The sequence below is a fragment of the Drosophila elegans genome, unplaced genomic scaffold, assembly GCF_018152505.1.
Source record: "Drosophila elegans isolate 14027-0461.03 unplaced genomic scaffold, ASM1815250v1 contig_476, whole genome shotgun sequence".
Lineage (NCBI taxonomy): Eukaryota > Metazoa > Arthropoda > Insecta > Diptera > Drosophilidae > Drosophila > Drosophila elegans.
Genome location: NW_024545863.1, coordinates 19228433 through 19242043, shown reverse-complemented (window position 1 = coordinate 19242043; position 13611 = coordinate 19228433). Strand labels below are relative to the sequence as shown.

At 39.1% G+C, this 13611-nt stretch overlaps 1 protein-coding gene across 1 annotated transcript in view; it reads right to left on the bottom strand.

Moving 5' to 3' along the window:
- Nucleotides 1–183: 183 nt before the first annotated feature.
- LOC108139146 (acetylcholine receptor subunit alpha-like 1) overlaps nt 184–13611 on the bottom strand; it is a 64948-nt gene continuing 51520 nt past the window's right edge. The window contains exons 6-10 of the mRNA XM_017261764.2: nt 9970–10150; nt 7437–7897; nt 5607–5818; nt 4101–4393; nt 184–2600 (exon numbers count right to left, since the gene is read on the bottom strand). Of these exons, the coding sequence (XP_017117253.1) occupies nt 2394–2600; nt 4101–4393; nt 5607–5818; nt 7437–7897; nt 9970–10150 (1354 nt within the window). The 3' untranslated portion in view covers nt 184–2393. The remainder of the gene's footprint in view (nt 2601–4100; nt 4394–5606; nt 5819–7436; nt 7898–9969; nt 10151–13611) is intronic.

Here is a 13611-nt window from a genome sequence, read left to right as displayed (position 1 = left end):
TACACAGTGGATACACAAGAAAAATTTATAAATACATATGTATTTGCGAATCTGCCTGATGACAGATGATCATTTCAGCTCTGAGTTTTCCTAGATTGAGCTTATTTTTTGTAAAACAACCTTTTCTTGTAATTTTCTTGAAAGTTTAAAGACAAGTATTTTTAATCGAATTTTAAATCGAATTAAATAAACTTTAAAAAATATAAGAGATATTGTGTGAAAAACTTTTAAATTTTTTTTGTTTTTTAAAATATTGTTTGCAAACTTAAGAAAATCTCTGAACAATTTAATTCTTGCTGTGTGCCATTGCCAATCGTAGGTGTGTGAGTATTTGCTTACTCTCGGCTTTTTATTAACTTTTCACGCATACTCCTTATGCACATAGAATGGCAAATTGCATTCCGCACTTAATTTGTTGCATGCCGGCGACGGCACGCCCTCTTTCGCATCATCCCCCCTTTGCCCCTTTTTCACACTACCAACGTGGAAATCCGTCGGTGGCTTCTGCGTTTGTTTAACGTTTTTTTAGTAAGTTCTTGTTCTTGTTGTTGTAGTGGCAAAAACTTTTGCAAAATCAATTAAAAATGCAAAGGCAAAAAATGGGCGTGGCAGTCAACCTTGTGGCGAGTTGCGTTAGCTTTGGCATTTAAATTGAAGGTGTTTTCTGTGCCGCACCCGACCAGAGGTATTGAAATGGGCAGAAACCAGAAGCCAGGACTCAGACTTCAGGACTCAGCACTCAGCACCCAGAAATCAGAGCTCGGAACTCGGAACGCAGAACAGCACTCGCGTGGACCGTTGAAAGTAATTAAAAAGTTTTATTTTAAATTGAACTTGCCAAAGGTTTCTGAGCGTTCCGTATGCTCCGATGAATGCATAATGAGTGCAGGGAACTACAAAACAGTGGTTTAAGAGAGTGGAGAATGGAGCTGCCGAGTAAACATCTGGAGTGAGTGGGGAAAACAATCAAAGTGCCTGAATACGAATTGCTGGGTGGAAATGGAATTTGTATTGTACGCAATAATATAATTGATTTAAATTGCTTCAAACTATACAAAGTGCTCGCCAAACAGCAGTTGGCTTTAGTTATCGTTACTTGTTTTCCGCAGCTTCTGTCTGTTTGTGTGCGTGTTTTTAATTGAAATTGTTTTGTGTTTTCTTTGTTATGTGATTCGACTAGCTGCAATCCTATAAATACGTATACGTACTTTATATATAATTATATGTATGCTTGCACGATATAATATATTTATGTGTGTGTGTTTTGCTAGTGTGGTTAGTAAAAATGTGTGGCTTTAAAAATGTGACGACTCCTTGTATCAACATTCAACTAAATTTATTTCAGAATTTCGCGCTTTCTACGAACCGAGTTTTCGGACTTCGTGTTTTTTTTTTATGTTAAATTTAGTTCATTACTAGATTTGCTTAGCTACAACTAGTTACGACTTATTAGCTAATTAAATGTAGTTTATCGAATTAATTTTATTTATTTATGCTAAAAATAGATTGGAATTTTATGCAATTTAATTATACCCATACCCGGCGTGGGCGCCTTTTTCTGTGTTTGCTTTTTCTCTGCTAAAAATAATGTGAAAAATATGCACAAATAAATAAACAATTAAAATTGATTTTCTTTTCCATATGTATATTTTGGCACGCACACACTCACGCTGTCTCCCAAACAAGCACCCACACTCACGCATTGAACACATGCAGTCAGATTTAAATTTAAAATGCAATTTTAAAACATTTTCATTTGTTTTTCTTGGTTTTGTTGTGTGTTGTGTTTAACTTTAAAACTAAAAGATGTAACAAGGAACTTTTTGGCGCTCAAAAATACAATATAACTTACAAAACTCCATATTCTTTTTACAACACTGGCCCGAGGATCATTGCGGATCCACAAACCATCTGATTTTCGACACCCACAATCATACACCAAGTACATCAAAAAACTTACAGACTAAGCTCCGCTCCGATCTTGTGGCTTGCGTTGCTATCCAGCACTGTCACGGTTAATCAACATTACATCTTCATCGCATTACATTACATACATATTTTGATCAACTGCTCCAAAAACTTGCCCTCCACTCGATTGTATCTCAATTCATTTCGCAATGTTCGCTTCACTCGCCTCGCGTTTCTTACGATGGGTTCCATGAGTCATCCGTTTCATTGGCGCCCCCAATACTACTCACAATACCCTTTACAACACTGCTGATGACACTGCCACTATCACTGCCGTTGCTGCTGTTAGTGTTGTACAGCGCCGAGGAAATACTCATGGTGTGGCTCATCGTATATTATCCACGGTCATCGTCACGAGCGGCGAACAGGGTCCGCAGCGAGCTGATGATTAGATTCCACCAGCCGGCTGCGAACCCAAGTGGTCGCTATAAGGTGTTGTCGCTGCCCATCTTGAGCAGCTCGAACTTCTTCTTGGCAATCTTTGAGTAGAGTATGTCGATCGGCTGCGACTGGTCATACAAGCTGGGCGCCTGCAGGATAATTAGCGCCGTGCCGACGACGCAAGCGATCGCGAAGATCCACAGAAACATACGATCCAATACCATGGCAACGTACTTCCAGTCCTCCTCCACCTGCAAGGAAGGCAAATAAAGTCGAGGTAAGCAAGGGTTCATATACATACAGCTTTAGATATTTAGGAGTTATGGGTTATATGGATTTTTAAAGCTTAAAAAATTAAATAAAAAACATATTTTTAAAAACAAAATAAAAATTATTATCTTTTTTCCTAACAGTTTGGAATGTTCCCTTATGAACTTTTAAGTACATATAGTTTGATTATTTCGATATCTATATAGCTTAGCAAATATTTAAAGATGTGTAAATCAATAAATATTTTCTCTTTTGCTTTCACTGTACGACCATCCTAATTAATCATATTGCCATTCGTAAACTAATAAAATGGCTTTGGCAGATCTAAATCTGATTTGCGGTTCTTGCTATGCCAGTTAAATTGAAATGTTCCAGAACAAACATCGATTTCAGCTCGATGCCCGCCCTCATACAGTTACAAACACACACCAAATACAGCCCTCACAACCAATTGCACACCCAGCAATTCGCCGACAAATGGCAAACTGCTGCTGCAGCAACCGCATGGTGCAAACTCTTCGTATTTGCGCACAAACAACTCAATCACTCAACTCCAAACGGTGGCGACAGACCGATTGCACTTCACTTGGCACCACCAAGATTTCCAGGACCAGGATTGGTAAAGGAGCCAGGACCACCATAATCCGAAACAGGATCCGCCAGCGCTATTCCCGTTTACGATTTTTGATTGGAGAGGACACAGGCAACGTGATTTAACCGACTTCGGTTAGATTTCTGAACTGGTCTGGGCTGGGGGTTTTTACGGGCCGGATGTCGGAGCCCTAATGCGGGTTATCAAGAGCAGACATAAACACTGCGCCAGACATGCTGGCCAGGTCTGTTTGGGTCCGGTCTGCCTGTTCCAGCTGCGACTACCAGACAATGATTGCAGCTGATTGGACACAGACGGCGGTGGATTCAGCCATTTGCAATTGCTGGTGCCGCGGAGTTGTGGCCACAGATTATTATATTCCGCAGCGTAGAAAATTAATAGCATCGCGGTAATAGCAATTACGATTTTTGATTTTAGTTTCGAGAGAGATAGTTAATGCTATCTTTTTATGTAGAGAGAACAAATGAATATTTAATAAATCTGTCCTAAAAAAGATGATGCAGAAACAGAAACAGTTTTAAATTCAAAAATATGTGTGTCTGTCATTAAAATACTCTTTTTTTTTTTTGTAAGAAATACTCAGCTAAAGTATTTTGTTGAAGTTTCTTTTTTAATTATTGTGGACATGAGTGCTTTAAAATGCTCTAAAATTTAAAGGTAAAATGTGTTCATATTATTGTAAAAACTAAATATAATATATACAAGTAAAATTAAATTTAAAATCAAACTGGTAAAATTAATTTGTTTAAGTTTCTAAATTAAAGGCCAATTAAATAGACATGTTTTGATAGAAAAAATTAATACAAAAGCAATTTAAAGGACTTTAATTTGATAACCAACCGAGTCAAGAGATAATAAATTTGCTTACACTCTCAAACTTATCCTTGTTCTTCACATGCTGTGCTATGAAGCGGGATCCCTCGATGGTCTTCTCCATTTCGCGGGCGTAGGGCTTCTCGAACGTGGGACTAAGATCGGCGGCGGCAGCTGCAGCGGCCGGACAGCAGCCGGGACTGATGTCTCCGTTGAGGCCCGACGGGCTGAACAGGTCATCGTCGGCGCCCGGCAGTGGCAGTGAGGAGGGCAGCGGCGGTTCTGCGAAACAATGGGCGCTGATGCCGCCCGCCGCGGCCAAATCGAAGCGGTGTGAGGCAGGTAGTGCTGCAAAAAATGATGAAAATATTGTATAGAAAAAAATAATATATTTCAAAGGCATTGCTATCAATTGGTCATAAGTAATTTAATACTTATTCAAAAAAAATCAATTTTATTTGAATGCAATTCAAACTAAACAAATCCTTTACAGTCATTGCTTTTTTCCCTCACAGAGTTTAATTGCTATTTTATGTTAAATCTTGCAGAACTAAAGCCGAATTTCAGAGGCCGCTTTTTTCCAAGTGCTTGCCAGCATTAACAGCATTAGGCAAATAAAGTTGTAAATGCAATTTGCAACTTTTCTGCTTTGTCTTCGGCGCAATTCTCCTTGGCACAATGTCCCCGAAGGAAGTGAGTGGACAAAGGACCCTCAACCTCGAGGGCGGCACAACAGAAGCACAACTGCAGGGCCGGGGATACAATAAGGAAACTCAATAAATAGTTTTCTGCATTCTGTTTTCCATTTATTTCGCTTTTTCGCTAGGCCATTTCAAAGTTTTACCTTTTTTCTTTTAGTATTTTCCTTTCTGTTTCGCGCGACTTGAGTGCCACTCGAAAGGAGAAATTATTAAATTCGGTGACCGTAAGCTCAAAACAGTTGGTCACTGTGTCGTATACGCAATACTACGTATACGTAATGCACAGGGTGCGCTTGATTGCAACTTGAGCGACACAAAACTTATTTGGATCCTTTATAAGAAGAGAAACTATTTCTTAGACCTTGTAACTTTTGACTTGATTTTAATGACTCATCTAAATGCTGTCGGTTGGTGGTGACAAAATAATACGAGCCACATTTCTCGGAACTTGTAATGCACAGACGAAACTTTCCCTTTTGGCCGGCATCCTTGCAGTTGCACTTGTTAATTGTCATAAATTATTTCCCCCGCCCGCCGAACCCAGCATCATTATAAAGTGGTGTGTCTGAATGCATATAATTTCCATGTTGCTGTGCATATTTAAAATGGAATATAAACTGGCAAGTTGCAAGTTTCCCGTTGCTCTCTGCATGCTCCGTTGGTAATGTGCCCACTAAAACCAGTTGAAAACATTCATAAATTTTCCAGCTGCAGGAGCAGCCCACGAAGCCCAAGAAGCAAAGTTCCACACAGAAAGTTTTCCCCATGCGGAGCGGGAAAACTTAAGCCCCATTTATTCGGAACTCTCTTCAATGAATCGCGGTGGAAGGTAAAACAATGCTCTGGACTCTGCCTCCTACCTGGAATGCCGTAGTCGCCGCTGAACCGCTTCGAATCGTAGTTGACAAACTTGTCCACATCCGGCGGCAGGTGATAGACATCGGTGAGCACCTCGGGCGGCTGATCCTCCTCGGGCTCCTCCTTCTTGGGCCGCTCGATGCAGAGCAGCTTGGGCAGGATCTGGATGAAGAGGCGCTGCACCCATGGCGCCATGCGATGCGTGACAGGAGATCTGGAAAGGGCCAAATTTGGTTTTGATCAGCTCATAAAAACATATATGGGTGTGCTAAGGAAATCTTTACAGATTATATTTCACTTAAAAAGAAAAAGAATGCAACGCCCTTCTAAATTTATTGTTAGGGGTTACAGTTTTAAAATGTAAGAAAAGAAAGTTCTCTTAATTTTTATTCTACGACATATCGGAGTAAAACTGAAGATTGCGGCGTCACGACCATCGCGTTTTAGATTGAATTTTCGAGTAAAAAAACTTTAAGTCTATTTATTTACAAACTTCATTCTTGGAGCATATATCTGAGCGCCAATACAACCTAACCGATTCTTTATAATTTTTTTTTACACATTTAAATTATTTATATATATATATTTTTATACCCTTGCAGAGGGTATTATAATTTCAGTCAGAAGTTTGCAACGCAGTGAAGGAGACGTTTCCGACCCTATAAAGTATATATATTCTTGATCAGCATCACTAGTAGAGTCGATCTAGCCATGTCCGTCTGTCCGTCTGTCCGTCCGTCTGTCCGTCTGTCCGTCTGTCCGTCTGTCCGTCCGTTTATATGCAAACTAGTCTCTCAGTTTTAAAGCTATCTGCATGAAACTTTCCCAAAAGTTGTCTTTCTATTGCAGGTAGTATATAAGTCGGAACAAGCCGGATCGGACGACTATAGCATATAGCTCCCATAGGAACAATCGGAAAAATAATTGAAAAAATATTATAACTTTGCTGTTTTTTAATTTTTTGCTTAGTTCTTCGACATATAGCAATGTTTAAATATTTCAGAATTATGATTTAAATTTCATCAAAATCGGACGACTATAGCATATAGCTCCCATATGAACAATCGGAAAAATAATTGAAAAAAAATTATAACTTTGCTGTTTTTTAATTTTTTGTTTAGTTCTTCGACATATAGCAATGGTTAAATATTTCAGAATTATGGTTAAAATTTCATCAAAATCGGACGACTATAGCATATAGCTCCCATAGGAACAATCGGAAAAATAATTGAAAAAAAATGATAACTTTGCTGTTTTTTAATTTTTTGTTTAGTTCTTCGACATATAGCAATGGTTAAATATTTCAGAATTATGGTTTAAATTTCATCAAAATCGGACGACTATATCATATAGCTCCCATACAAATAAAAAAAAATATAAAAGAACAATCAAATAATTAAGCTGCAAATCGTCATAGCTTCAATGTTTTTAAACATATACGCAAGTAAATCATAATTTTAATGTTTTCAAAAATATTTAATTCTTGCGATAGCTGCAAGGGTATATGAACTTCGGCTTGCCGAAGTTTGCTTTCTTTCTTGTTTTCAATAAATTCCGCGAATTGAATTTTTTACATTTAAGTGCTGCAATTAAATAAAAAAACGGAAAATTATAAAAATAGCTTAGAGATTACCAGGAGATTTTTAGTATCTTTTAATCTTTCAGTGTCATTAATATGTTTGATATTATAATCTTTGATGTTCGCCACATATTTTTCATCGGTGCGCATAAGACTAGCTTTCAAGCCCGGTGTCAATATTTGTGAAACAAATTTTTTTTAAGATTCTTAAAATTACAATTTTTACGGGTATAAAAAATATTGTCCAACCCACCTGAAATTCACATTGAGCACGGCGATGGTGACCACGACAGAGAGCGTGACGAGCATCATGGTGAAGAGCAGATACTTTCCGAGCAGCGGCACCGTCAGCGACGTGGGCGGAATGATCTCGGCCAGCAGGAGGAAGAACACGGTGAGCGACAGCAGGATGCTGATGCAGAGCGAAATCTTCTCGCCGGAGTCGCTGGGCAGGTAGAAGACGAGCACCGACAGGAACGAGATGCCCACACAGGGGATGATCAGGTTGACCGTGTAGAAGAGCGTCTTCCGGCGGAGCGTCAGGTTGAACACGATGTCCAGGTAGGGCTCCTCGCAGCAGCTGTAGAACTTCTCGTTCCGCACCGCCGGCACCCGCATGATATCCCACTCCACGGAGATGTAGTAGTCCTGCAGGTCGATGCCCACCTCGATGTTGTCCGAGTCGGCGGTCTGCTTCAAGTGCCTCAAGTCAACCTGGAAAATGTTTTAATTTATATTAGTTATTTCCTGGTTTCTAGGAATTTATAATTTTGTTTTTATTTTTTTTTTGTCTACTCAATTTATTTACTCAAACTACTGATTAAGCTTTATAATACAGCATCTTGGTTAGCCTAGCTTAAGAATCTCACTATAGAATGCTATAATCCTTGATATTGTTTTAAAATTTATACTCGATTCAATAACGTCTATTTGATAACATTAATCTAAGAGTGAGATAATCAATATGGAAGGCCAGCTGCTGCTTGTTTTAAACTTGCTGATTTATGCCCGGCAACTTTGGCAACTGCTGCATCTGTTCGCCTCGACTCGAACCCAAGCCAATCATACATCTATTTATGTTGATTTGTTGCCCTATTTCCCACGGCTCCATTGGTAAATTTGCCCCAAGTGTCGCTTACGGCTTCCCCTTGCCGGTTGGCAAAATCAAAGGTGATGGAAAAACGTACTTTCTGACAAATTTTTGACAATCGTCAATTGCACAGAGAATTGTTTGGTGGGGCGGGGCAGGTTAATGGTTCCTATTCCTGTTCCGGATCCTAACTCAGCGACAGATGGCAGGAATCGAGATAAGTTCGGCTCACGTGCGTCTCGAAACGCAAATGACATTTACGCTTGTAACCTTTATTTCATTCCCATTTGGCTTGATTTGTCATTTGTTGTCTGCTGCTCATTTTTCAGTGGTTGGTTTTTTTGGAGAAGTGTATTGTGTAATATATATTGAAATACATTAGTTGTTCCTAACAGATTGCTTACATTGTTTCTTTAATTTAATTTAATAATTCAATTTTTTGTTTTACATTGGGCTTCGTCAAAAGTTTTCCTTCCAATTACTTAACCTACTAACCTATTTCATCAATTTTTTTTTTGCCTTCTAAATTTAGATTTATTTCTTACTGGTCAAACTTTTGGGATACATAAACCTTTCAAACGGTTGAGACAGTCGTCGTTAATACCTCGTCCAGCATTTGCGCTGACACTGTAAAAGGCCAAAAAGGCGATCCAAAAATTTCACATCTCATACGAGTTGTAAGGAAGTCGAAAGTCAATGAAGCATGCTCGAAATTTGTGATGCGTAAAAGGGAGGAAAACGAAAATTTATATGTAGAATAATGTGCTGTCATTTTTCGATTTTGCCCCTCGGCATCCGTTTTCTCTTTTCTGTTGTTGCCCATAATGAACACAATAACAACAGGAAAATGCCTCCATACAGTAGAGCAACAGTTGTGTTTTGCCATTGATAAGTAATACAGAAGTATGATTGCAAAGTTGGGGATATTTGTAAAAAAACTTAAAATGCTGAAATTTATTTTTCATATATCGAGATAAATTAAATATAAAAGGCCAAGCTATTTCCATTAAAAAATTAAGCTTCATGCTCTTTTAATTCGTAATAGTTGGGAGTTTAATAAAATTGTATTTGTAACTTTTTATTGAATAGGTATTGCTAACTTTGAAACATCTTATTTCAGATGCCATTGTTTTTCTTGCCTCTACATAATTTACAATGCCATCGCAAAAAGTTTTCCAAAAGGCGTGGGCGTGGCTGGTTCATTAAACGCAGCTGGCAGCTGTTATCTCACACATACAAGCGCACACGCTTGTGCATGGGAAATGGGGACTCCTCTTGATTTATCACATGACAGCAAGGGAAACGTGTCAAGTGTACAAAAAAACAAGACAAACATTGACGGCAAATTCCAAACGCAAAAAAAACGCCACACACATATTTAACCATGAAAATCCATCCCAGTGAATTATTTTAAAACGCTTAAATAGTCGTTGAACGGTGGTGCTCTCCTGCCACGCATGTTTTTTAAAATTAATGTTTTTTTAATCGAGTCAAAGCCACGTTTGATTAGCACTCAGTCAGATAATATCAAAACCGAAGCCTTAGCCTCGTTCTGAGTTATATTTTTTTCGATTTTGATTGATGGACTGGGCCATAATCTGTTTGTGGCCAGAGTTGCCAGCTGTTGCCGAGCAATATCTTAGGATCCTTTAAGAGGGTGGATTGTGAGTCACCCATCCAGAAATCCTCTACTCACCATGTAACCGTCGTAGGTCCAGGAGCCGAACTTCATGAAACATGTCTGCTCATCGAAGGGAAAGTATTCGACATCAATTTCGCAAAAGGATTTGTAAATGGCGGGCGGTTTCCACACCACTTTGCCCGTGTGATGAAGAATTGCTTTTGTCATTATTGTCACTTCATAGTTTCCATCGGCGCTAAAAAAGGAGAAGATGGAAGAACATACATTATATTAAAACAAAATGATTGGGATATAAAAAAATCAATATGATTTATGTTTTATGACTTTTTTTGGGGAACATTCAATTTATCTAGCATTGTTAAAATGATATTTTTCGGTTATCAAATAAATTTAGCATTTTAAGCGTTTATTTCATTTACTTTTACTATCACTGTATTTATTAATCAGGGAAGTAAATAATTGTTTGGCTAACTTTGGAATAAAAACTAATCGACCCTGAATTTAATACTTAAGCTTTTCGAACAATTTAAGTTGGCAACTCGAATTCCAGCAATTAAGTTCGTTTTTACTGCGGTCCCCATTAAAGCCCTTAGCTCTACTATGTTTCGGCCAGAATCGACTAAAAGTGCCGAACTAATTAAAAATACATTTTAGCTTCTAATTACGAATTCATTTTAGACTGGAAAAACTGCGGCAAACGATTCCTCAGGGAGGGGCCACGCCTCCATATCTGCCATATAGCATCGGCGGCTGTGGACGATGGTCCATTAGCAGCAAGGTCCTTTCCTGACTCCTCTGGCCATAGCCAGTGGCCAGAGACGTACACTAAATCTAAATCCAAAAGCAAAGCATTTTAAAATGTTATTACAAAAACAGCAGTGGCAGCAGCAGTAGCACCAGTAGCAGCAACAACATCAGCGAGCGGGCAACCATTAATGGCTAAAAACCATTTAAAATGGCTGTCGGCAGTGCACACTCACACACACACAGGGACACACACACAACCAAACACACAGGCTCAGGGGAGTGAGATGGGGATAGAAAGAGTCAAGAGGGGGGAGTGCGAACAGGAGTCTGGGGCGACAGAGAAAGAAAATCAACAAAGAGAACAAAAGTTTATAACCGAAACCGAAAAAAAAGCCAAAACCACGCCTGGGGGTCACCGCAATTGCAGCCATTATCTTAACGTTGATTCACACACAGAGCGCATACATATATAAATGTATATCTATATAGAGAGAGGAAGAAGTCGGACAACGAGGCGTATGAGTGTCATCGCTGTGGTCCTGGCAGTTATCCTGGCCAAGCCGACGGCGCCTGCCGCGTCTATCAGCGCGTTAATCTCAGAGCCGCACAGCAAGCGCCATCTTTGTATCACTGGTCTCTGGGCCCAGTCAAAGTTTGCAGGCCAGAAATCGAAGCGGCTCACAGTGGGCCGCATATCAAAAGAAATTAACATTAATCATTATTTGTTAAATAAGTATTGTTAATTTACATTTTCTTTGCTAATTTCTATCCTATTTTATTCTAATTTAAACTTATTAGAACGGCTTGTTTTTCTTTGAATTTGTCAGCCCTAACTGGACATTAACATATCATAAACGATTATATAATATCTAATACACAATATATCTATTCTAATATATTGTCAATTTGAAATAAATAAAGAAATACATATTAAATTAAAGTCTAAAAAAGGCAAATAAGATGAAGTATTTGTATTCCCTTATAAAAAATGATATCTAAGAAAATGTTTGTTTTAAATCCGGATATTTAACCAATAAATAACTTCTTGCTGATATTTATTGCTCAAAAAATATATTCAAGCTGTTTTTTTTTAACAGAATCGAAACCAGTTTCCTATAATAAATAAACGAGATTGTGTTGCTTTAAGCTGATTGATTTAGTATATGAAGTTTTCGGATTTCACTTTACGTACATAAGTAAGTAGAGTAAATTATTGATGTCAGTCGGCTCCACTGTACCATAACAAAATCAAGGGAGTCGGCAACCCGCTGGCGGGCAAGACAAACTTTTTGCTGACTTTGTTGCCGCTGCTCCGATTCCCTGGTCCTTTCCCCCCTCACACACCCCCATCGCCTTTGTCTTCCTTGTGCTCAACCCATCCCTTCGCCCCTCTCGTATTGCTCCACGCCATTTTTATTTTTATAAATCTAATGAAAGATAATGAAATTTTATTTCGTTTCTTTTGATTTCAACGCAGTTGTCGTCAGCTTTCATGCTAAAAACTAAAAGCCAACAGCAGTTGAAAAAGAATCATAGATAGGGTAGCGTGGCAGGAGGAGGGGGAGTGGATGAGTGGGAGAGTGGGTGTGGGAGGGCAGGATGTGGGTGGAGAAGGGGCAGCCAGACGCCCATCTAGTAACATACAATAATAGAATTAAAGTGGCTGCGGCTCCTGTTCCTGATTCCACTGTGGGTGTGGCCCTTGGTCGCAGCCCGGGCCTCGCAAAAGTTCAGCTGATAATAAAGTTGTCAACAACATTCATTTAATTAAAGAAAACAAAGCCAAAGCAGAGCACTTTGGGAATAGTACGGCGAGTGCACGAAGGGAGGTCCAAATGTGGCTGAAAGTCGGTTGGTGGGGGTCTAATGCCTAGGCAGAGATTTATGGCGTTCTGCTAATATGCCATCTCAAAATGGTAATGCGTTTTGGCCACAACCGAGTGGGTGTGTGTGTGTGTGTGTGCGGGCTTAGTGGGATTATTTTTCCTGCCAAATAGGGCATATGGGTGCGACATTAAATCTGTTTTAAATGCGATGGCTAGCCCTATTTTAGCACAGAAAATAAAATTTAAGTTGGTCATTTGTTCGCCACGTTAAAAAAATGTTCGTTTTGGAAAAGTAAGCCCCATTTAATTAAAAATTGTAATGTATTAGATACAAGAGTTACCAACAAAATACCATAAATTTTAAATCTATTTTTTTGGCATCTAAAAAATCATATAAAACTTCTCCCTGTTCGCTTGGATATTTTAACCAAAACAAACTAAGATTTAATTGCAAAACAAAATTGAAAAATACATAGATGAGTTAATTGTAATTGTGAGAAGCCAATGTCAAGCAGAAATCACGTAATTTTCCTTTCCATGTAGACAAACAGTAATTATCCGATAGACCCCAAATAAACTCATACGCGGAATGTGTGGAGCGCCGACTAACCAAAATAATAACCAGTCGCATAAACCACTAAGTGCGGCCAGCGTAAGCTCGGTTATAGAGCCAAAACCGAAGCTGGGGTCTTGAGTCAGTCGAGTGCGATTTTAATATCTTGGATCAACATGAAAATTAATTGCTGGAATCAAGCGGCTTTCACAAATACAAACAGTGGGCCAAATTAGGCCAAGGGAGTGGGTGGTGGATGCCAGACAGCCTATTTCAGCGGCTCCAAGTGGATTCACTAGTTGTTTGGCAGTCACGTTTGCCAGTTGTATGCGCACTTGATGAGCTCTCATAAGGGTAGATAATTATGCCAGCTCCCAGGAGGCTACTTGTATCATATTCGAGTTGAGTGCAACACAAGTGCAGGGGATAATTGCAATTAAAAATGTACAAAATGCTGCCAAAAATGTAGCAATTCGCTGTGGCCGGGGCTAAAAACAAGACCAAATGTCAGGCCGCGAGCAATAAATAAAAACTTTTGACGCTCGTTCCGAATTCTTTTGCGGCCCAGAA